This window comes from Quercus suber, unplaced genomic scaffold, assembly GCF_002906115.3.
Source record: "Quercus suber isolate HL8 unplaced genomic scaffold, Cork oak 2.0 scaffold_85, whole genome shotgun sequence".
NCBI lineage: Eukaryota > Viridiplantae > Streptophyta > Magnoliopsida > Fagales > Fagaceae > Quercus > Quercus suber.
The window spans coordinates 634114-656013 of NW_027069550.1; the positions used below are offsets into that span (position 1 = coordinate 634114).

The 21900-nt window shown below is 35.7% G+C and overlaps 1 protein-coding gene across 3 annotated transcripts; it reads right to left on the reverse strand.

Annotated features, from left to right (window-relative positions):
• Window positions 1-1113: 1113 nt before the first annotated feature.
• Window positions 1114-21299, reverse strand: LOC111994033 (uncharacterized). Of its 3 annotated transcripts, XM_024025890.2 has the most exons (16): window positions 21138-21299; window positions 19871-20380; window positions 19322-19559; window positions 18184-18461; window positions 9618-9785; window positions 8688-9461; window positions 8466-8560; window positions 5783-5845; window positions 5570-5658; window positions 5395-5460; window positions 3800-4474; window positions 3441-3515; window positions 3170-3240; window positions 3011-3068; window positions 2210-2477; window positions 1114-1986 (listed from the first exon to the last, which is right to left on the reverse strand). In XM_024025890.2, the coding sequence occupies exons 2-16, from the start codon at window positions 20287-20289 to the stop codon at window positions 1304-1306; spliced, it is 4020 nt and encodes a 1339-aa protein (XP_023881658.2). In that variant the 5' UTR covers window positions 20290-20380; window positions 21138-21299; the 3' UTR covers window positions 1114-1303. The 3 variants fall into 3 exon arrangements, with proteins under 3 accessions (XP_023881658.2, XP_023881660.2, XP_023881659.2); XM_024025892.2 differs by lacking the exon at window positions 19871-20380; XM_024025891.2 differs by lacking the exon at window positions 5395-5460.
• Between the last annotated feature and the right edge of the window lie 601 nt (window positions 21300-21900).

A 21900-nucleotide genomic window follows, 5' to 3' on the forward strand; every position in this document is an offset into this window, starting at 1 on the left:
TTTATCAAAAACAAAGCCAACTAACAATTAGAAAAGCAAAAAGATAATAATAATAATAATAATAATAATAATAATAATAAAGAATGAAGGAAACACAACCATGATTAATAAGGGCAATTTCGTTAATTATGTTCCTACACCGATCTCTATTCCTGATCAATGAGGACAAATTTGATCATAACAGCTCCTGAACATGAATTTAAATACTCCAAACAGATGCATGACTGACTTCATACTTGAAAGTTGCCACCCAAATGACACTCTCCAGATATTTTCCAGTTCAAAGCATTAGAATCATTCCAAAATATGAAAAAATAACAAACCATAAGAGATTCTAAAGACAACATTTCGGAGCTACAAATTTCAGTTTATAAAGGGAACCGTACAATGAAATAAATATGAGGCTTCCAATATTTATGTGGCACAAGGATGGGTCCTTAAGAATGATCTGTTCAACACTAAAAGGCAAATTTTAGCAATCCTCCCACCAATGCAGCTCAATTGTTTAAAAAAATTATTCAGACTGTCAAGACATTCAGAACAAAATGCTGGGGACATGAATACCAGCTAGAATATAATCTAAGGATTACAGAAACATTGTTACCATTTTTCATCACACAAAAAATATATAAAAAATAAAATAAAATAAAATAAAAAACTAAGCATAAACCTAAAATTTCCCCTAAGGCAGCAATTACCAGCTATTGAGCCTTAAGAAGTTTTAACCTGCTATAGAAGTGGAGCAAAAAACTAGTAACAATATTTTACAACTTAATCCTAGTAACAGTGAACAAAATTCTACAACATGCTCAATTGCAATTTAGTTTTGAAGACAACAGTTGTTAGATAGTTCATCTACCAAAGAAAACAAATACGTAACACAATAATAAACTTGTGGGTGCATATCTAAAATCAAGTGCCACATGAAGGCCTACAACATTATCCAAATTTTAGGGGCCAGAACTTTTCACTTGCACACATATTTCAACAAGTACTATAAAACAGAAGTGATACAATCAAGAAGTCACAAAGTTTATTGAACAAGATAAACAGAAAAGGGCACTGAAAGGTAAATGTAAGTTGTAAAAAAAGTGAGATATTATCTGGATCAAATAAACAGTAAAGATATATTTTCTCTTTTTCATTGATTACTTCTTTCAAAAAGTATACAAAAAGAATGGGGTAATTACAAGTGCCAATAGCTGGAGGCATAAATTATATTGGCAGGTTGTCCCCCAGCAACAGCACCATCATTCTTATCTAAATAGTTGAAAAATCCATGGGAATATACAGTATACTGTCTTCATGGAATCATAATCAAATCTGAGAGGTCATCCATAGGTATGTCAAGGCCCTCTGTATCATGGTCTTGAAGATTGTCATCATCAATGTTCAACCAAGAACTTATATCTTGAGGCCCACCTAGTTCCATAGGGTCTAATTCAGGCAACTGCAAGTTGGCAAAATCTAGTGGTTCCTTGATCTCTTTAGATGAATCCTGAGGAGTTTCACCACAGGAAATCAGTCCTGTGTCTCCTTTTGCATTACTACCATTGGCATTCACTTCAGGATGAGTTGTTTCGGTAACCTTGTTAACAGATCCATTTCCTGAAGTTGATAGCTGAGCTATCTTCTGCTTGGGCTTCGTTTTTGTTTTACGTTCACCCTTAAAGTTACCCGGTGATGTACGGCTGGCTTTGGTAACAGAACTTCTGCCTAATGTATCTTTGTCCCTTTCTCTCTCACTTCTCTTTCCCTTTGTTCCACCAACTTGTGTATTACTAAGAGTCGATAAGGCTCTTGAGGAAGCACTGCCACCAACATCATCAAGCAGCACTTCCTTCTTCTTCCCTCGGTTAAATATGGGCCCAGTTTTGGCAAACTCATGGTCAGATGGGTACGTAAGATTTCCAAAAACATCATATGAACTGCCGCCAGTTTTATCACTAAAAATATCATGCCGCTCAGCCCTACTGAGGAAGGAGCCTGTAAGAACAGAAAACCCATTTTATAAAGTAAAAATAAGCTAGTGTAAGAAACTTGTTAAAGTAAAAAACTGACAACATTATGAGCGGTTTATGTCTATATAAATAGTCCCTAGCCATACACCTCCACTATTCAGTTCCTAGCAATACAGGATGACCACTGTACTGGACAAATTACCAAAAGTACATATTCCATGAAAATCAGAAAAATAAAGATTACAAACCTGATTTCCCAGGCTCTGGTTGAGAGCTTTTAGTTTCAAGGGGCAAATTTATAGCAACTGTAGAGCCATTGCAATTCATAGATTCTGTAGCATTGCCAAAAGGAGATGCAGCAAAAATGACATCTCGAAGTGAAGGCTCAGCAAAACAGCTTTTTCCTGTATCTTCGAATTGCCGACATCTAGAGAGGGTCCTCTTCATAAAACCTGAGGCAACTTGTTTTGAAACCCTTGTGACCCCACCTTTTGATGCACCACTTCCTTTAGTGGCCTGTCAATATTAGTCAAAGGTGAATGATAAATACAGCAAAGCATATCATGTATAATTAAAACAATTTTTCAAAAGCCAAACTCGAGGCACTTTTAAATGAAAAATATAACTTACAGTTCAAGTAATTATTAGAACACTAGGTCTTCGAACATGAAGCTTAAATATAAAATATAATCCCCCGGCCCCACACTATGCCGAAACAGAAATAAAATATAAGACAATAAAATTCCTTTTAAATATCAACATTTTTCTTTTAAGAGGGGGGGGGGAAGGTTAATGTTGGAGAGATAAAATGCATAATTTTGAAGATCTTGAGAGAACAGTCTTGCAGTTGAGTTGCTGTTATTGAAGACCCTTTAAATTTAAAAGATACTCCCCCACCCCACTCTAGTATCTTTCATTCTTTCTATTATCTTTCCGCCCTTGCACACACAACCTACATCCATTTCGCCCCTTGAGGTGTCATTATGATTCATATTATTACTTATCCTAAAGTAAATAAGTAACTTCCAATTTGGAGGGGGGGAAGTTACCAGCTGCTTCCTGTAAGCCAATTCAACAAGCCTGTCCATCGCAACCTGCTCAGGGGCCCTGCAATATGAAATTTCAACAGAATTCAAGGAAATGATTTAATGATTGATGTTCATACAGAACAGACTCTAAAAACACATTTCATTTACTGAAAATCCTACCGCTCTTCCATTTCCTTTCCTTCCTCAATTGCCTTAATAATTTTGTTCAAGTGCACCTTATTTTTATCAACCTGCAGAATCAGTTATAAATAGATGGCAAAAAAAAAAAAAAGTGCTTAGTAACACACGACCAGAAACACTTCCATAAAAATCTAAACAAAATTCAAAGAATACAATGGATCAAATAAAACTGTACTTCAAATTTCTGCTTGAGAGAATAAAATTTGGAATATTAGAAACATCCAAAAATAGTAACACTCAGAAACATAACCTGTTGGCGAAGTTCCTTCTGTAATTCAACAATATCTTGGTTAATTTGTTCATCATCTCCATCTGCCAGATCAGGCTGTGACAAGACACCCAAGGGAGGGGGGGGGGGGGGTGGGGAGGTGGAAAATATGAGCAAATTGTTTAAAGAAAAAAAAAATTGGCATACGTGTGCATGCAGGCACTCATGGTTAGAGAGAGAGAGAGAGAGAGAGAGAGAGAGAGAGATTGATTGATTGATTGATTGATTCCACACTTCTTTAAAACTAGAGAAAAGAAAGAAGGATCCTAAAGGAATTAAGTGACAAAACCATTCCAGATGACTGGCAACACACTCATGGCTAATGTAAATATATTACTCACCACTGTCTCTGGATATAGGCCAACACTCTGCAGCTCCAACAAGAGTTTGTCCTCTAGACACATTTGATCATATTGGCAGTCAACAGGGAAAATGCCAGAAGCATTTTTATCTTCAGCTAGTGGCTCATCAACACCATATTCAGAAAACAGGGGGAACATCTCAATATTTGAATGCAGAAATCCATTATCTCCTTGGAACAGATTGCCATTAGATAACTTATTGTGGATGCTAGTGCCCCTGGTGCAGTTAGTGCTCCCATTACAAGAAAATCTGTTGACAGCACATTGTCTCTGAGTTTGAAGACTCAACATGTACTCAGATTCAGATTCAGTCTTGGCCCTGTTTGTATGATCACCGTCAATATGGAGACTTGTATCATTAGGAGAATCATTTCTACCATATTGGTAAGACATATCTCTTTCTCCATTGTTTTCATCAAATTCTTCAGTTTCTTCTTCCTCAATAAGAGCTGACAACACTCTTTGGTACAATGGGGTAACTTTTGTCATTCTTTCTGAATCAAATTTTCCAACAGTCCCAATTTCCTGATATCCATCATTCACACTGCCAGTCTTAACAAGCCCATTTGACACATTTTGTTCTTGTAAACTTCTCTGCCTTTCTCCAGAATCGAGAGCTTGGGACAAAAAGTTCTTTCCATGTTCTGGTGCACCCTGAGAAAATGGGATAGCTTTAGAACTACTATGTTCAAGAACCACAAGAATTTTAAAAAATAAAGAATTGCCTGTTCTCCAAATGTGTTTTTCTTTCATATTTTGTCAATCAATGACACCAAGACGAGATGTCCAACACTTATTGAACAGAGATGAGAATGTTGAGGCAAAATAAGATGTCCATATAGGTACAATTATAAGAGACCGCCGATTGAAATGGAGAATATATTCAATTGGACCAATGGAGCAACAATTATGGTAGAAATTAGCAAGGATAGATCAGTTATGGAATTTATTCATGCTTTTAAATATCAGAGAGAATATTTGTCAGCAGAACATAATAGTAATCAAAAACCATGAGATGATTTCATTGATGTTACATACCATGAAGACCAAACCATTGTGCTTTTATATAGCATTTCATTTTCAGGACAAGTGAGATTAGTGGACATCATTACAAGGCAAGGATTAACTCAATAATGTCATAAGTTAAGCTTTAGACTACCATCACCCCTTAGGCAACAATCTTTTTCTACCAACAATTTCTACTGATAGATTTTGAAATAGTTTTGTGCAACAGTCTCTTAAGATTGGGATTTGGCCTGTGAAATTCCCAGGAGAAAAAAAAAGGAAGAGTTTATTTCCAGCAGCAGAAATCCAAACAGGTTTTTGTTATTGCAAAGGTATGTACCCGGAAGTCTCTTTTTTTCACAAGTAACAGAAAATTTATTAGAAAGAGGTAAACTAGGTCTAATGTTATATGCTTGTAGAGGGACATCAAATGATGCACGTTGCTATTTTAATGCAAAGCCAGGCCAAGAAAGAGAGAGAGAGAGCTCTTTTATCATGCTGGGCAAGAATGTGTCCTTAACTAACAGAAGATACATTCAAACAAGCAATTATCTGCTCATAGACAATACCAAAACATTGTTGCCATGACCAAGAATCTGAAACAATCTTTCATGATTTTCCTCTGTAAGTTTCAGCTGGACCAAATAAGAACATAGACAACAAAAAGTATATATGAGAGACTGCTTGAAACTAACTGAAAGTATGATTAAAAAAAAAATTCTAGCTCAACTTTCTAGTTACCACCTGCTGCTTCAAATAGGATGCATCTTCTAAGCTAACAGAAGCAAAAATTGGTTCCATCTGCTTCCAGAATGGACTTGAACAGGCCAGATCTGTAAGTAAGAAATATTTTTATTTTTTTATGAAAAATGCCCAAACATGAGGAGAAATGCATTTATGTACATATGTCAATTTTCAAAAAAAAAAAAATCAAAGATATTGAGTTTAAAAACATACAGCAGGCATTAGAAGCAAAATCGGCAGCTGCTAAGAGTTCTTCACGATCATTATCTGATTCACCTGGAAATCATAAACAACAGAATATCATATCAACAAGAAATCAGCTGACTTATATCTTATTTAAACTTTTAAATGTGTATCTGACAACTATGTCTTTGAAAAGAAAAATAGGAATTATGTAATAGAAAGAAGAAAATGAAATTTTCATAGAAATATATATCAGAAATGAAGTCTAACATGCAAAGAGACAAATATAGATGCATATGTAAAACAAAATAAATTTCTAACTTTCAATAGCTTCTTTAGTCATAATTATCAAAACCAGACCAAACCAGTGGTTTGATGGACAAAACTGTGAACCAGACAAAAACTTAAGTAATTGGGAGTTTCTGATGTAGGAAAGCAGCAGCAATGGGCCTAATGGATATTTACTTGAAAGCTTTCAGTGACTTCAGAAAAGACCATGGAATTGGGTCCAGAGGCTAAAAGATTGATCCAGGCATTAAAAATTTGAATATTTGATAGGTTTTACATAGCTAGAAGCAAGAATATGGTGGGAGGATATTCTCTGGCGTATGTGGCAAGGGAGAGTGTCTGGACTAATTGTAAACCCAGATGTCACTGGTTCAACTCCTAGCTAAGGCATTTCATGATTTACCCGATGCCTGCTCAATGGGGTTGTGTAGGCATCCAAGATTTGACCCTCAGGGGTGGTCCCACTGGCCCATACCTTGAGGGGATTCCACATCATAAAAAAAGGGTTTTCTCTGACAGCAGTGTATTCTGGGTTTCAAGGAGAGATAGGGCTACGATAACATGGTAGGAAGGAATATAAGTTGGCTTGAGGTCTATTAATGGTATAAGAGAAGGCTGTTGTTTAAGCCTTAAAAGTATATAGTTGCTCAAAATTGAACAGATGATAAGTGCCTAGATAGGTGTGCAACAGTCACACCAAGGAAAGAATTCAAGGGTTGGAATTAGGATTTAGGGTTCAATTATGTGGAAAAGACGAAAGTGTTACTTTAATGCTAAAATTTGGTGGATTGAAATCACAAGAGCAACCTGGTAATGCAAAGTAAACAGTAAACAAATCTAGTAGGAACCTCATGTGTAAGAGTAGAGGATCTGCCATGTGGCACATTTTTTTTAAATTCTTCCACCTCATCTTTTGATCAATGCCATGTCTCACTCTTCCTTGAAAAGAAAATAGTTACTATTCATTTAACCGTCCACATAAGCAGAGGTTTTAATGAATTATTTATTTATTTTCAATAATGCAAAATGTTATTTCCAATGTATTTAAATTTTGGTAAATTTTTTGCACAACCACTTAGCAGGGTGTATATTGATATCTTTCATAGAAACAAATCCAAAAAAATTAATGGCATTGTGCAGCATAAATGGCTTGCCAACTTGTAAATGCCAAGTATGTAAACTAATGTGTTGGCTAATCAATCTTCAAATTAAAAGTCCACTATATATGTATACCAAGTTCCCAACTAATAATTTTGTTCAACGCATTTTATTTCAAGCTGCAATAGCAAAATGTTTTTCCACGTGACACATTCCTTGAGAAAGATATAGAATACTCTTTTTTTGGATAAGTAGAAATAGAATACTCTTTAATAGTCTTCCAACTCACAAAAACTTATAAACATTTCTTTAAATATTTTTAGTATTCTTTTCAATTCAGCCAAAAAGCTTTTATGACAAAATATTAATTTATTGTCATTTGTAATGAGGAACATGCATTCATTTTTAAGTATTAATTCTTTTTAGGAAGTGCAATAATTATTAATATAAAAAGGGGCTTTATCATTTTTTTTTTCTTTTTTTTTTTTGGGCTCACAACGAGCTGGGAGGGAAGATTTAAATTTGGGTTCTTCAAAGCAATGCCACTAAGACACAAGAGTTGGTAATTTAAATGGTTATTTCTCAAAGATTTATATTAAAAACAACTGATTAAAAATATGGCATTCATGTTCAGGTTTAGTTGCTTTAAAAAAAATTGAAATAAAAACCAGCAAAACATAAAAGCAAATTTAATAATAGATGCAATAAAATATATAGAAAATAATTATGTGGTTAAGTTAGTCAATATAATGCATATTTGTGAATTCATTCAAACAATGTGTTCATATACTGAATTTATGATTTCCTCTCTTTTTAATAACATGCAATATAACTAATTCTCATATATAATACTACTTAGAAAGCAATATTATCTATTACTTTTACTTATCAAACAAAAAAATATATATAATAGTACTTAATGAGTATTATACATAAACTATAAAGATAAGGTTTTACAAAATATTTTTGTGTGAACTTATAATGTGTACTTGCATGGGACTTGCCTAAGCAATCTCAAACCAAGGCTATGGTCCATCCTTTAACAACAAGAACTAGGATCCCTAACAACCTCAGCATCTCAAATTACAATGCTCCAACAAATCTAACAAATTATAACACAAGAAAAATTGTAAAGCTCTAGTCCATTCCAACAAGGAATGAAAGAAAAAGGATCCTCTAAAATTTCTGAGAATATAATAAAACAGATTAGTAGGACTATCAAAACTCAGAGGAAAAAATGGTGATTCCATTCTGCATATATAAAATCACAAACTTATCAAAAAAAATATATAAAATCACAAAAAGATGGAATATTTTGAGATTTTACCAGTTAAATCTGGAGAACCGCCAGTTGACATATGCCCAAGACGAGTAAAGGCCTTGCGATCCGAAAATTTCTTTACTGGAGGTCGGCCTGACTTACTGAAAAATACACATACATGGATTGAATGTAACAACTATGATATTTAGCTTGAAGAGAGAAAAAAACTGCGGAGGGGAGAGAGAGAAAGCAAAACTTTCATCCCATCTGCAGAGAATTTTTCAATACCTTCCACTTTTTTCAGCACTAGGCCTCGTACTTCTAGGTGGCTTTGTTGAAGCTGAAGTCTCCAGTTTCTCTGTTATAGGTGGATTGATAGCCCTAGAAACTGATGTGCCTCTACCACTCCTTCCTTGTCTCCGCACACCATCTCCAGTTTCTTCTTTATTCAGTGCTTTATTCTTCTTTGTAAACAATATGGGAGGAACAACATTCTGAAGAGAATTTATAGCTTTTTCATCGACTTCAAATTTTCCCAATCCTTTATCATTCAATCTACTTTCAAGATTTTCACTAGCGCCAGTTTCTTCACTTTCAGATAATCTGGCTGGGGATGAAACATGTTCATGTTTCACTCTAAATTGTTTGATGCCATTCCTGGCAAGAAGCAACCCATTGGACCCAATGGAAGTTACTCTAGCACCTAAATCAGAAGGCAAGCCCCCTTCTGATGATATCTGCACTTCATCATTGCTTGACACAGGAGACACCAGATTTGTTCTTCGTGTGCGAGAGATTTTTTGTGGTCTCTGACCAACCCATTGAGCCATGGGGGGAGAGGATGACCCTGTGGGCACAGGACGCTTCCGATTGTTTGTCCCATTCACTGAATGGAATTTGCTTATGCTTGTAGGTTGTTCGCAGACTTCAGGTACCCCAAAACTGCGAGGAAGATTAGGAGATGAGCTTCCTGCCATTACAGGGCTAGATCGTGGTGCCCGTGGAGCCTTTCCCTTTGTTAACGGAGGACTGACTATAGAATTATCCTCACAACTATTTAACCTAAACATAGTTATGATAAATCAAACATTACAATGAAGTTAGAATCAAATGTCATAATATAAAAAGCATTCAGAAAATTTTTTAATGCAGCTCCAACTACTAGTAGTACAAGTCAGGTACCAAGTACAAGAATGATCCTAAGGAGTGCATACATACTTATTGTTTCCCTTTGCTATAATTCGCTCCTTACTCAATGCAACTGAATCCCTTGAAAGAGAAGCTTTGTCCCATTCATTCTTGGAAATTGCACGGGCACTTGAACCAGCAGGAAGGGAGGTACCATCTAACTTGTTAATGCCACTACTAACACTAGAGGATCCTGATCTGCAAGATTTGAAGTTTCGGACATTTTTTATCACTTATTTCAGAATGCACAAAAACAAGTCAAAATAATGCTCAAGCCCACAGGGAACAAAAAATACACAACCCAATGACAAACAGAATTAAAACGTTTCAGAGACAACAAAGATGCAAACGTCTACTAATGTTTCCAATACAAGAGTAGAAGGATAAACGATTTTTATTTTTTAGTAATTTTAATGTGAAAAAATGCAGTTTATAAGAACCCATGAGGGAATAACTTAGTATATAGACAGTAAACAAAAGGAGTTAAATGTCTAAATTTAGGAAATAAATTTCAAAGACAAAAATGGAGGTCACAACAGCATAATGACAACAAGTGTTTGAGGTTTTTCTTCTTTTTTTTTGGAGGGGAAGGGGGGATCAATATGGGCTTCAAAACAGTCTCTACCATCCCCTGAGAGCCCCACATCCCCATTTGACCTTCTTTTCACATTAAGCAAATTTACATCTGTATCAGCTGAAACATATAAGTTTTTTTTCATCAGTAAAAAAGAATTTCATTAAAATCGAAAATGGGATGACCCAAGTACACAAGGAATATACTACAGGACACTCAAACAAAAAGGAAAAGTAAAACATGTCCACCATGATATAGACTGTCCAAAAAACCAAAAGATCAGAATCAAAAGCAAGGGATTGCAAAGTAGCCTGCTCCATCCAAATAAACTACCACCATCTACAACTTGAACTGGATTACCAAATGTTCTTTGTCTCCAAAAATGTGCAAATTCCTTCTCTCCAAACTGTCCACATCAGATATGATAGAATGGCTCTCTAGATTTTCGACTTACCCTTTTTGCCACAGAGACCAGCCAAACTGTCTGAAAGTTCTGACAGTCTTATAGGCATCACCCACTCATTAGAAGTCAGTGTATTTCTTAAATTCACACTTGAGTAAATCCTCAAAGGTTTCCTAGTTGACATTCATTAGATCAGTGGGGTAAAGGGGGAAAATAGTCAATTAACTTTGCTATTTTATCTATGACTGTAACATACAGCTAGACTAGAAGTTTTGATTATTGTAAATCTGCACATCTTTTAGAATTTTTTACATGTAATTCATTATTTATAATACAAAAAAGAATCAGAGACAAAGACAAAAGGTATTGAATAATTTATTAAGAAACAAATATAGTTACAACAAAATTTATTATTATTATCCCCAAGTCAAATTCTGAAATTATTTAAGTACCAATAAGAAAAAAAAAACATTTAAAAAAAATGCAATACATGAGCTCCAAGATAGCTTCTAGCTAATAAGCAAAACAAATCCATACAAATATAAAAAAGTCAATAGTTCTTATTTATTTAAGTAATGCTGTTTTCTTGAAAAATATAATTACTTCATGTTCACAATGATGAACAAAAAGTATCAAAAAGGATTACAAAGAATTAGTATAAAGGGAGTTTTGAAACTCAAAAATGGAAGTATAATGGGTAAATCCTCAAGCCCCAGACAACTCGAACAAAGTACAAACCAAAGAGGATTTCAGTTGCTCTAAAGATCTCTTGGTGTCTCGAAAGTGCAAATTTCTTTCTTTCCACACTAACCGCATCAAACATGGTGGCACCATCTTCCAGATGGCCGAAGAAATCTTTCTAAACCAATTCTGCTATCCAAATAAAAGGGAAATCAATAATAAAATTGGAGTTCATTGGAACATTCTTTATGGCTGGGAGATTTATGTTGTTAAAAGCACACTTAAAACTCAAAGCCCCAAGGTCTAAGTGCTTCACTTGGCCAAAGCAAAGCACATTTAATGAAGTGCACTTTAGGCACACTTTTTTGGCGCCGTTTGAATAAGCACAAAGCACGCTTTTTTATTTTATTACTAAAAAATATGAATCGTTAAGTTAATTGCTTGATCTTGAAGGTTATGAAATGGACCACTGATTTTTTTTTTTTTTTGATAGGTAACGTAAGGATATTATTAATAATAGGAAAAGTGTCAAACCGAGTTCATTGGGGATGTACTATGGGGGCACAAATCAAGAGACAAAAGTACAACGATCAAGAAAAACAGGAAAAGAAGAACAAGAAAAATGAGAAAAGGCCACACTCCATTCAAAGAGAGTGTACAAGAAAAAAGACTTAATCTTTAGCAAAGAACGTTCACAATCCTCAAAACTCCTCGCATTCCTTTCACGCCAAATGCACCACATTAAGCAATGAGGCACTAATCTCCAAACATCAATGTGACGATGTCGCGCAAACCTCCTTGCCAAGTCTCAAACAACCCAAGAACATTATGGGGCATAACCCATTGAATACCAAACAAGCAGAAAACCATAGACCACAACTCCCAAGCTATAGGGCAATGAAGTAGAAGATGATCCACCGACTCCCCACATCTCTTACACATATAGCACCAGTCAAGCACTAACACACATCTTTTACGAAGGTTGTCTGTTGTTAAGATCTTACCTAAGGAAGCAGACCAGGAAAAGAAAGCCACCCTTGGAGGAACCTTCAATTGCCATATCATTCTCCATGGGAAGGAAACAAGAGTAGGAGGGTAGAAGGAACTATAATATCCTCTAACCTCAAAACCTCTAATCCTTGCAGGCTTCCAACAAACCTTATCTGGGCCAAACCCCCGCACTGTTGAAGAATAGACCAACCCCATAAACCGATCAAAGGCTTCTTCTTCCCAATCTTGTGGTGGACGACGAAACTGCACATTTCAGTGAAACCTCCCAGCAAACCAACCCATAACTTTAGCCACCAAGGAATCCTTTGACCTACTAAGACAATAAAGCTCCAGAAAGGCCTCTTGGAAAGTACAATCCCCGCACCACACATGCTTCCAAAATTTCACTCTAGTATAATCCCCACATCATATACAAGGACCATTGATTTATTATACACACACTATTCTTAAAATGTTGTATTACACAAGCAATTTTTTTATTTATATGTCAAAAGATATAAAAAAAGGTTAATTACTTCTTTTTTTTTTGGGTATTTTTCTTTTAGATGTATGTTAATTGAACTATATATACCTCATTTGATGGTTATGTATTTTTATAAAGCATAAAGATTTTTTTTTCCTGATAAGTAAAAATATTTTTATTGCTCAAAGAATTATATAAAATGTTATGTTTAAACTTTCTATGACTAAGTTATTATCATATTATCCACTAATAATTGTTTTCAATTTACTATATAAAAGTTATAAGAAATTGAAATAACTTAAGTAAAATCTAAACTTTCAAACATTATACTTTTTTTATATAAGTAATAAAGATGTATATTCAAGAAAACTACCTTATGCAAAAAGTCATAAGGCAGAGAAAAAAATTACAGAAAGAGAAGATACTAATTACAAAAGAGAGAGCTAAGGAACATAATGAGAGAATCACTAGAAGTGAGTCCCCAAGCCCTAGACCAGTCAAAAAGGGAGCCACTAAAAGAAGCCAATAGTTGGTCGTTAGAACTCTCCATATCCTCAAACATCCTCCAATTTCGCTCCCTCCAAAGACATCACATTAAGCACAACGGAGCTAAATTCCAAATGCTAGACAAATGCTTTCAACAATTCCACCAACCAAAGAGAGTATCCGCAACCAATCTTGGCAAGACCCATGAAATCCCAAAAGATCTAAAAACCAAACTCCACAACCAGTAAGCCTTACCACAATGAAGTAGCAAATGATCCACCATCTCCCCATTACAACAACACATAATGCACCAGTCAACAAAATCCATCCCTCTATCCCTCAAATTGTCACCTGCAATGATCTTATCCCATACAACAATCCATACAAAGAAAGAAACATGCCGAGGAGTCTTAACCTTCCAAACACCTTTCCAAGGAAAGATAATGGGCAAGGGACCTCTTAACTTACTATAAAACGATCGGATATCAAAATCTCCATTCTTCGTCAACTTCCATCGCATTGCACTTAATAGGTAAAATATAAATTTTTTGAATTTTTAGTTTTTTATTATATGTTATGAATATATTTATCAAAGGTTATTAATTATATTTTTAAAATGTGCATTGAATGATGGGATGAACAGAGCCATGTAGCGCATAGCATAGCGACTCTTGAAAGCTCTATGTAGCGTTCTTATTCTTAATTCTTAATGAACAGTAGTAGGAAATCATAGAAGTAGAATAAGTAGCTCCATTCTACATTTTACTTCAATGTTTGCATTTTGCGCCTAGGCTCTAAGAAGCATGTGTGCCTTACTGCGCTTGACGTTTTTACCAACACTGGGAACTAGAGCCCATGACCCAATTTTTAGAGGTCTAGCATGTTGTCAGTACTACTCCAATGGAAGAGGATAGAATAATTTGGATTCCTTCTACAAGAAGAGGTACCAGGTGTGGTTTGCAAGCTTGATGTTGAAAAAGCTTATGACCATATGAACTGGGAGGCCTTGTTTTATTTGTTGGGCCGAATGGGTTTTGGGTTGAAATGGAGGGGATGGATTAAGGCTTGTGTTACTTCTGTCCATTTTTCAGTCCTAGTAAAATGGCTCCCCTGAAGGTTTTTTTGGTAGTTCCCGCTTCTATTTCTTTTGATAATGGAGGTTTTGAGTAGACTATTGAAGAAGACATAGGAGTGTAAACTTATTTGGGGTTTTCATGTGGGCTCTGTGAACTCTGTTGGTGTGCGTATCTCCCGTCTATTATTTGCTGATGACACTATTTTATTTTGTGATGCGTCTAGGGAACAGCTACTGTCCATAAGGTTGGTGTTGTCTTGTTTTCAGGCTTTATGGGTTTGAAGGTCAATGTTGGGAAAAGTGAGATTGTCCTTGTAGGGGAGGTGAATAATCTAGATGCATTGGCTAATATTCTTCAATGTAGAGTGGGCAGTTTGCCTATGAAATATTTGGGGATGCCGTTGGGGACTACTTTTAAGACAATTTCGATTTGGAATCCTATTTTGGAGAAAATGGAGAAGAATTTATCTAAGTGGAATGGTAGGCTCATGTTACTTAAGAGTACTCTCTCAAGCCTCCCAATGTACTATTTATCTCTTTTTACTATTCCTAAATCTGTGGCTACTAGATTGGAAAGTATTCAAAGGAACTTTCTTTAGGGGTCTTCTGAGGGAGTTTCAAATATCCTTTGGTGACTTGGGAAAAGGTGTGTTTACCCGTCAAGATGGGTGGCTTGGGGATAAGAAGTGTTGTGACGACCCCGCCAGTGTGGTGTCTTTTAATCAAACTTTATTAGGGAAATGGTTGTGGAGATATGGTCATGAGGTTTCCCATCTTTAGCAGCGAGTTATCTCCATAAAATATGGAGAGGGTCAAGGGGGGTAGTGTACTAAAGTGTGCAGGACTCATGGGTGTGGATTATGGAGAAGCATTTATGGAGGGTGGGAGAGCTTCTCTAAGCATCTGTCTTTTGTAGTGGGTGAAGGCACTCATATCCGCTTTTGGCATGATAGGTAGATTGGTGATAATACTCTTAAAGATCTCTATCCTAAGCTTTATGTGTATTCAGCGATCAAGGATACTTGTATCTCTAAGGTTTTGTGGATTCCATAAGGGGGTACTTTTAGAGTATGGGATTTAAGGTTTTATAGAGCTTTTGAAGATTGGGAGCTAGCTACATCTTATTCTCTATTCCAGCTTATCCAAACTCGTATTCCTCGGGGTGATAGGAGCGATACTCTTGGCTAGCCGCTAAAAGGTGATGGTAAGTTTGACATCCGGTCTTATTACTATGCAATTCGGGGTGCCTCAAATTCTTTGTTTCCTTGGAAGGGTGTTTGGAAACCAAAGATTCCTAGGCGAGTGGCGTTCTTTTTGTGGACAGCTACACATGGTCGGATCCTCACTTTGGATAATCTAATGCTTAGGGGTCGCCCATTGGCTACTTGGTGTTGTATGTGTTGTTGTGCTAGGGAGTTGGTTGACCACCTTCTTTTTCATTGTCATGTTACTCATTCTCTATGGACTTTTATGCTTCAGGCTTTTGGTATTCATTGGGTTATGCCAGGTTCAGTGGCAGGTTTGTTATCTTGTCGGCATCAGTGGCTTGGGAATCATAATTCGGACATTTGGAATTTGGTTACAGGGTGCTTAATATGGATTGTGTGGTTGGAACAAAATCATCGTTCCTTTGAGGATAATGAGAAGACGTTGGATGAGTTAAAGGTTTTATGCCAACATAGTCTTTTGGAGTGGTCTCATTGTTGGGGTTTTACAAATTGTTCTTCTCTCTCTGAGTTTATGTTTTCCCTTAGCTTAGTTTCCTAATTACACTTTTTCTTGTGCTGTTTGTTCTTTTTTTCTTGTTGTTCTTCATCATGAACAACTTGTACTTTTCCTTAATTTCTCATTAATAATAGTTTTCTGATTACCTATCAAAAAAAAAAAAAAAAAGGAAGAGGTTCTCAAGTTAAACCCTATCACAAAGCTTTAAATTGAGTCATATCTCACTCCCTTGGATTATCTGGAGGATTAAAGCACTATCAAGGGTAATTTTTTGCATAAGATGCATGCGATACAAGTGATCATGGATTGGTGGTTTATGTGAAGGCAGACATGGAATTGGTGGATCCTTTTCTTTTTCTTAAATAGAATCAGTGGATCATTTGCTTCTACGTTTCCCAATAGCTCCTACATTTTCCAATAGCCCATGAACTATGTTATGTTTAGTGGGGGATTACAATGGTGATGCCAAGAACCTTGAAACTTGTAAAGTTATTCTCTTGTGATTAATGTGAAGCATCTAGATTAGGGGTGTTCATGAATCAGTTTGGGTCGACTTTTGGGTAATTTTTCAACTAACCTGACTTTCTCGGGTTGAGAAATCTTCAACGTGTGGTAGCTGAAAAATCAACCCAACCTATGGTAGCTCTAAAAACCAACCCAGCCCAATTCATTTATCACTGATCTAAGTGTGGCAGTGACAGCCAAGAGAGAGAGAACTAGGGGGCTGCGATGCTGCTCACCAGTCACTGATCTTAGGGTAGTTGGGGCGAGAGAGAGAGAGAGAGAGCTTAAAGACTGAAAAACAGGGGCTCTTGAGTAAAACCCTATATCGACGGTGGAGATCATGCCAGGTGTAAGCAGATCTCTATCTCTTTTCTTTTTCTTTTTTCAATTTTTTGCATATATGTGTTTATGTCTTGTTGTGGCATCTCCAGGATTTGTCAATGCCATGTCCCCTATTTTTTTTTTTTTTTTTTTTTGGGATAACGTATGGAACCTTTCTAAAGAAGAGCCCTTTGGACTCATCTCTAGCTAGTAGAACCTACGGGCAACTAACCCCACCCAACAGATTTAGTTGCCAAGTAATTTAGGGGTTTTCACCCCTAATAAGCTAAGTAGTTTATGCTCATGCACTAGAGTATAAAAAAATAAAAATAAATATTGGGACACACATGTAGCCATGTCGGCGATGTGCCCATGTCCATTTGGGCGCATCCATGTTTCACATATTTCCTTATTCTTTGTTCTTCACATGGAGAAAAAATGAGTGTCTAAAACAAACTTAATATAAATTTTTTTCATATATAACATGGAACATCACCAAGGCAGGGCCCTTTGGACCCACCCCAGGGGAGTAAACAACGGATTCGTGACCCTTATCTAAAACAAATCCCATCCAAAAAAAATTGGGACTTAATTAACTTAGTTCAGTTTTCCCTGCAATTTGTTTTCAGATATTCTTCTTGAAAGAGTTCTTTTTCTAAGGTTAGCTATTAATTAACCTTTATTCTATTACTGAATTACACACACCTAATGTGCCTTGAACCCAAGTCCTCGCCCTCCACCTTGCAATTACAAGGGAAAGAGATGGCATTTGAGCTAGACCCTAGATGTCATTGGCAGTTGGCTATTAATCAACCATATGGAAGTTGCATAAACTAAATGCATGACTTTTCAAGCATGGTCAGGTGATTTGCAGATTTGATACTTTCTTTAATCATTTTTTTTCTTTTATATTATCTACAAAACTATTTAACATGGATAAAAATAAAATTTATAAAAATAAAATAATAATAATAATAAAAAAAAATAAAAAATAAAAAATAAAAAAACCACCCAAGAATAGTTACATCGCAGGTAGTGTGAAAGATTAACTATAAAACTTACACCTCAGGGAGGAACGGAAGGGGGGATGGGGGGGGTGGGGGGCTGCTATCTTACAAACATATCCCACACCTTGATCTGGGAAATGCATACCAAAATTATAGTTTCGTGAACATATCACAATAATTTGTTTTATGTAGTAAGTTTTCTGTCCTAGAAAATGGATAGAATCACACATAAAAATCATATCATTCTTCAAGGGATCTCCTACCATTAATAAACAAGAATCAATATCTCATGAGCAAATGTAAATAAGGGCATTGTGATACCAAAAAAATAAAAATTTGTATGTACCTAAAAACTTGGACATCGGAAGATTGCAGAACAGACTCATTATTAAACTTATGATGCATAACTCTTTTCGGCTCTACATCACCATCTATAGATCTGGTAGAGACGGTGCCCATAGAGCGTTTCCTTCTCATTTTTCTGTCCCATGTTTCCCCTCCAACAGGCAGTCGGCGAATCTTTTCTTCAACAATATCAGAACCATCACCAACACCTTTAAGAATATCTTTATCTTTTCCTATGACAAGAGGCTGCCTCGAAAAGGAATTATTTCGACCTTCAGCCTAAATAATTTAGAGGGAAAAAAATGAGATGTATACCAGTCAATGAGATATTATAGATATGTAGCAATTTCAATATGAATACAGACATTGAGTTACAGGGGAATTTTGAAGCAAATGTACCTAATTAATTAGCATTAAGCAATATATATTGATCTAAAAGGGTCAAACATGTCAACAGAAAATGGAAAAATTTTAAATCATCTATTATTTTGTACATCAATTTTGGACAGTTTTTTTAAGTTGAGTGAAGGAAGATTCAGTGTATTTTCATGCCATTTTTTAAAAAAATTATTGTTTCCATGTCAACCTTATGGTATATTACACACTAATTTCTATATTGCTATGTGTTGGCCTTCTGCTTGTGACATGATCTCTCCTCTGTCATCTCTTCCTTTGTTTTTCTAAAAGCGCAACATTGCTTCCTTGTTGTTTGTTCCTCGTTTTTTAAAACAGCTAATTGACAAGAAGAAAACTTGCACTATTCAAATAGCAAAACCAGAATGATATAAAATTTGCAAGACAATACAAGAAAAGTCACACACACTCTCTATTTTTACTGCCATATGAAGACCCTCAAGAAAATCTAAGAACTGCAAAAAGGGAAATTAATTAAGAGGATGAAGAACAGATTTAAAATATTGCTGGATAATTGGCAAGATGAAAATTTTCCCCATTCAAATAGCAAAACCAGAAAGATCTAAAATTTGCAAGCTTTTATTGCAAAACATACAAGTCACACACGCATTCTATTTTTATTGCCAGCTGAAGACCCTCAAGAACACCTAAGAACTACGGAAAAGAAAATAAAATTTAAAGGATGAACATAAGGAACAACCGTTAAAATATTGCTAGATACAAACCCGTATTTCCGCAACCGATGAGCGAACCCGCTTATTTAGAACAACATTTTTTGGCCTGTCCTCCAGTATTTGAGCCAAGTCTGTAGGAGTTCTCTGAATCTGATTTCCCATCTTCAACAAGTTAGACCCCCCTGATCTTTCGTTTGTCATATCACTCCGTTGTGGCTTCTTTGAGTTTAAAGCTTCACAATACTTGTTCAATTTAGTTAAGGAGTCATCAAGCTTTTTTGCTCTACCCCTGACCAAAAAATGTGGAATCTTCAGTAGAGAATGTCTATTTAAATGACAAAAACATCACATCCTAGGTTATCCCAATTACATCAGGGTCTATTTATAAGCGACAACAAAACACCAAGAACAAGACATACATTGGTATAAGTTTCCAAGGGCTATATAATGAAAAAGAGATTAATCTTGAATCAAACACAACTTCAAGTATCTCATTCAAAGAGGGGAAGATTAGGATTTGGTAATACGTATGGAATCATACAAATACAGGATAACCTCAAGCACAAATCTTCTGTATTTCGGAAAAATGCAAAAAGTTACCTGGCCTTGTCAGAGGCATCTCGCAAACTTGCTTTAAATCGTTTTAGATCCTCCGTAGCCACAGGAGGGGGAGGCTTTGAGTGAGCAGCTCCAAATGAATTATCTTCCACACTACTCCCAAATGAAATCCCTAGTAGCCTCCTTAGCTCACCGGGCCGGGTATATTTCTGATCCCCCATTTTAATAAAATCCAACATCAAACACTCAGATAGTGGGGGCAAATCCCCCATTGATGTAGCACTCCCCCGGGAACTAGTAATGGAACCAAAAACATGACTCTCGCCATCCTCACGAAAGCTTCCAGACCTATCCAAACTAGCACCAGTATAACTTCCCCTCTGCCCATTTGTATAGCTCCCCCCAAAAGCAAATTTCTCCGGACTAGCTGAACACGACTCAAACCTCACATTTCCCGCCATCACTTAAAACCCAATCAAACAAACTCAATTTGAAGAAGAATTTCTCCTCAACAACTCATTCCAATGACTTTAAAAACCCTACAGCAGTGACCTAATACCCCAAAAAACAAAAAAAAAAACAAAAAAAAAAAAAAAAAAGTCAGCAACTCCAAAATAAGCACTAGTGGCTGTAACTACAATACCCATGACCCAGAATTATTCTAGAACCCATTGTTTACTCTCTTTTTTTTGCTTAAACCTAATAGCTGACCATGCTCTATCTACTCCATAAAGTAGCACAGGAGTACAATTATTATGGGACGTAACAGTTAAAACTCACTCACTCACTCCAGTCCAGTAGTTGAACAATTCGCAATGTAAAGCCAAAAACACTTGAAATTTCAGTTTCCAGAAATAGAAAGTTCAATTCAGCAAAAATAAAAAACTACAGCACCAAGTCAAAGTATCCTTAACTGAAATCCAAATTTTCTTTCTTTCTCTCCCTACATTCTCTCAAAATCACCATAAAAATTAAACACAATCCAAAACCCTAAATTTTCAACAACAAAAAAAAAAAAAGGCATTTAAGGAAAAACACTCAAATTGATATAATTTAGAAAACGAAATTCAGCAGAGAAACAAAGCACCAGGGGATTGAGAATTCAAAAAAAAGAACGATTACGAAATCAACGAAACGAGCTCCGTAAGCTTCGAAACCTAACTGATGAAATTGAAAAAGAAACAAACAAACAAAAAAATTCTAGGTTTTTCAAAACGAATTCAAAAAAAAAAATTGCACCACACACGGAAACTGAGAAATTGAAGAGCTTTGAAGCAAAATTGGAATTGAAATGCGAAGCGAGACGTACCGGCATTGACGAATCGAGCTTGGAGATCGAATTCTGCAGAGAGAGAGAGAGAGAGCTGATTCTGGGTTTCGTTTTGGACTCGAGCGCTGTCGTCGCGGAGATTCTTCAGAAAGAGAGAGAGAGAGAGAGAGAGGAAGTTAGTGGGTCCCACAGAAATACAGGGAGAGGTGAATTTTAAGGGTGTGAGTCGTGGGGGACTGATGATTAAATCAGGGCCCTTTATCTTGTTTTGGATATCTGGATTTTTCATTTGTTGAGGTCTCAGTTTCAGTGTGTGGGGATTAATTGGGGAAATTTATCTTTTTGAATATATCGGTATCCGGTTAAAGGATTAATTTTACCAATTTATTTTACTATTTAATTTATTTTTGTTATTATTTATAGATCTTATTGTGCTTTTTAATACTATTCATAAGTCTTATTGTACTATTTCAGCTAACTTTTACCTTTATTTATAGTACTTTTAGCAAAAAAATTTTAATTTTAACAAAATAAGCGGATCCCAAATAAACCTCAGTTTCACTTTTTCAATTTTCCTTCTTTCTATTAGTCCTTTTTTTAATTCATGAATGTGATTTTTTTTTCTTTTGTTGTTTCCTGTATTTGACAAAAAATAGGTTTCAAAAACAAAATTTATAGTTGTATGCTTGTAGCAATGAGCATAGGTGATTTTGAATCATCACTTTCTTAATAAAGAAGAGTTTACTATATTTGACAAAAGAAAATAAATTTTTTTAAATAAAAATAAAAATAAAAATCATAT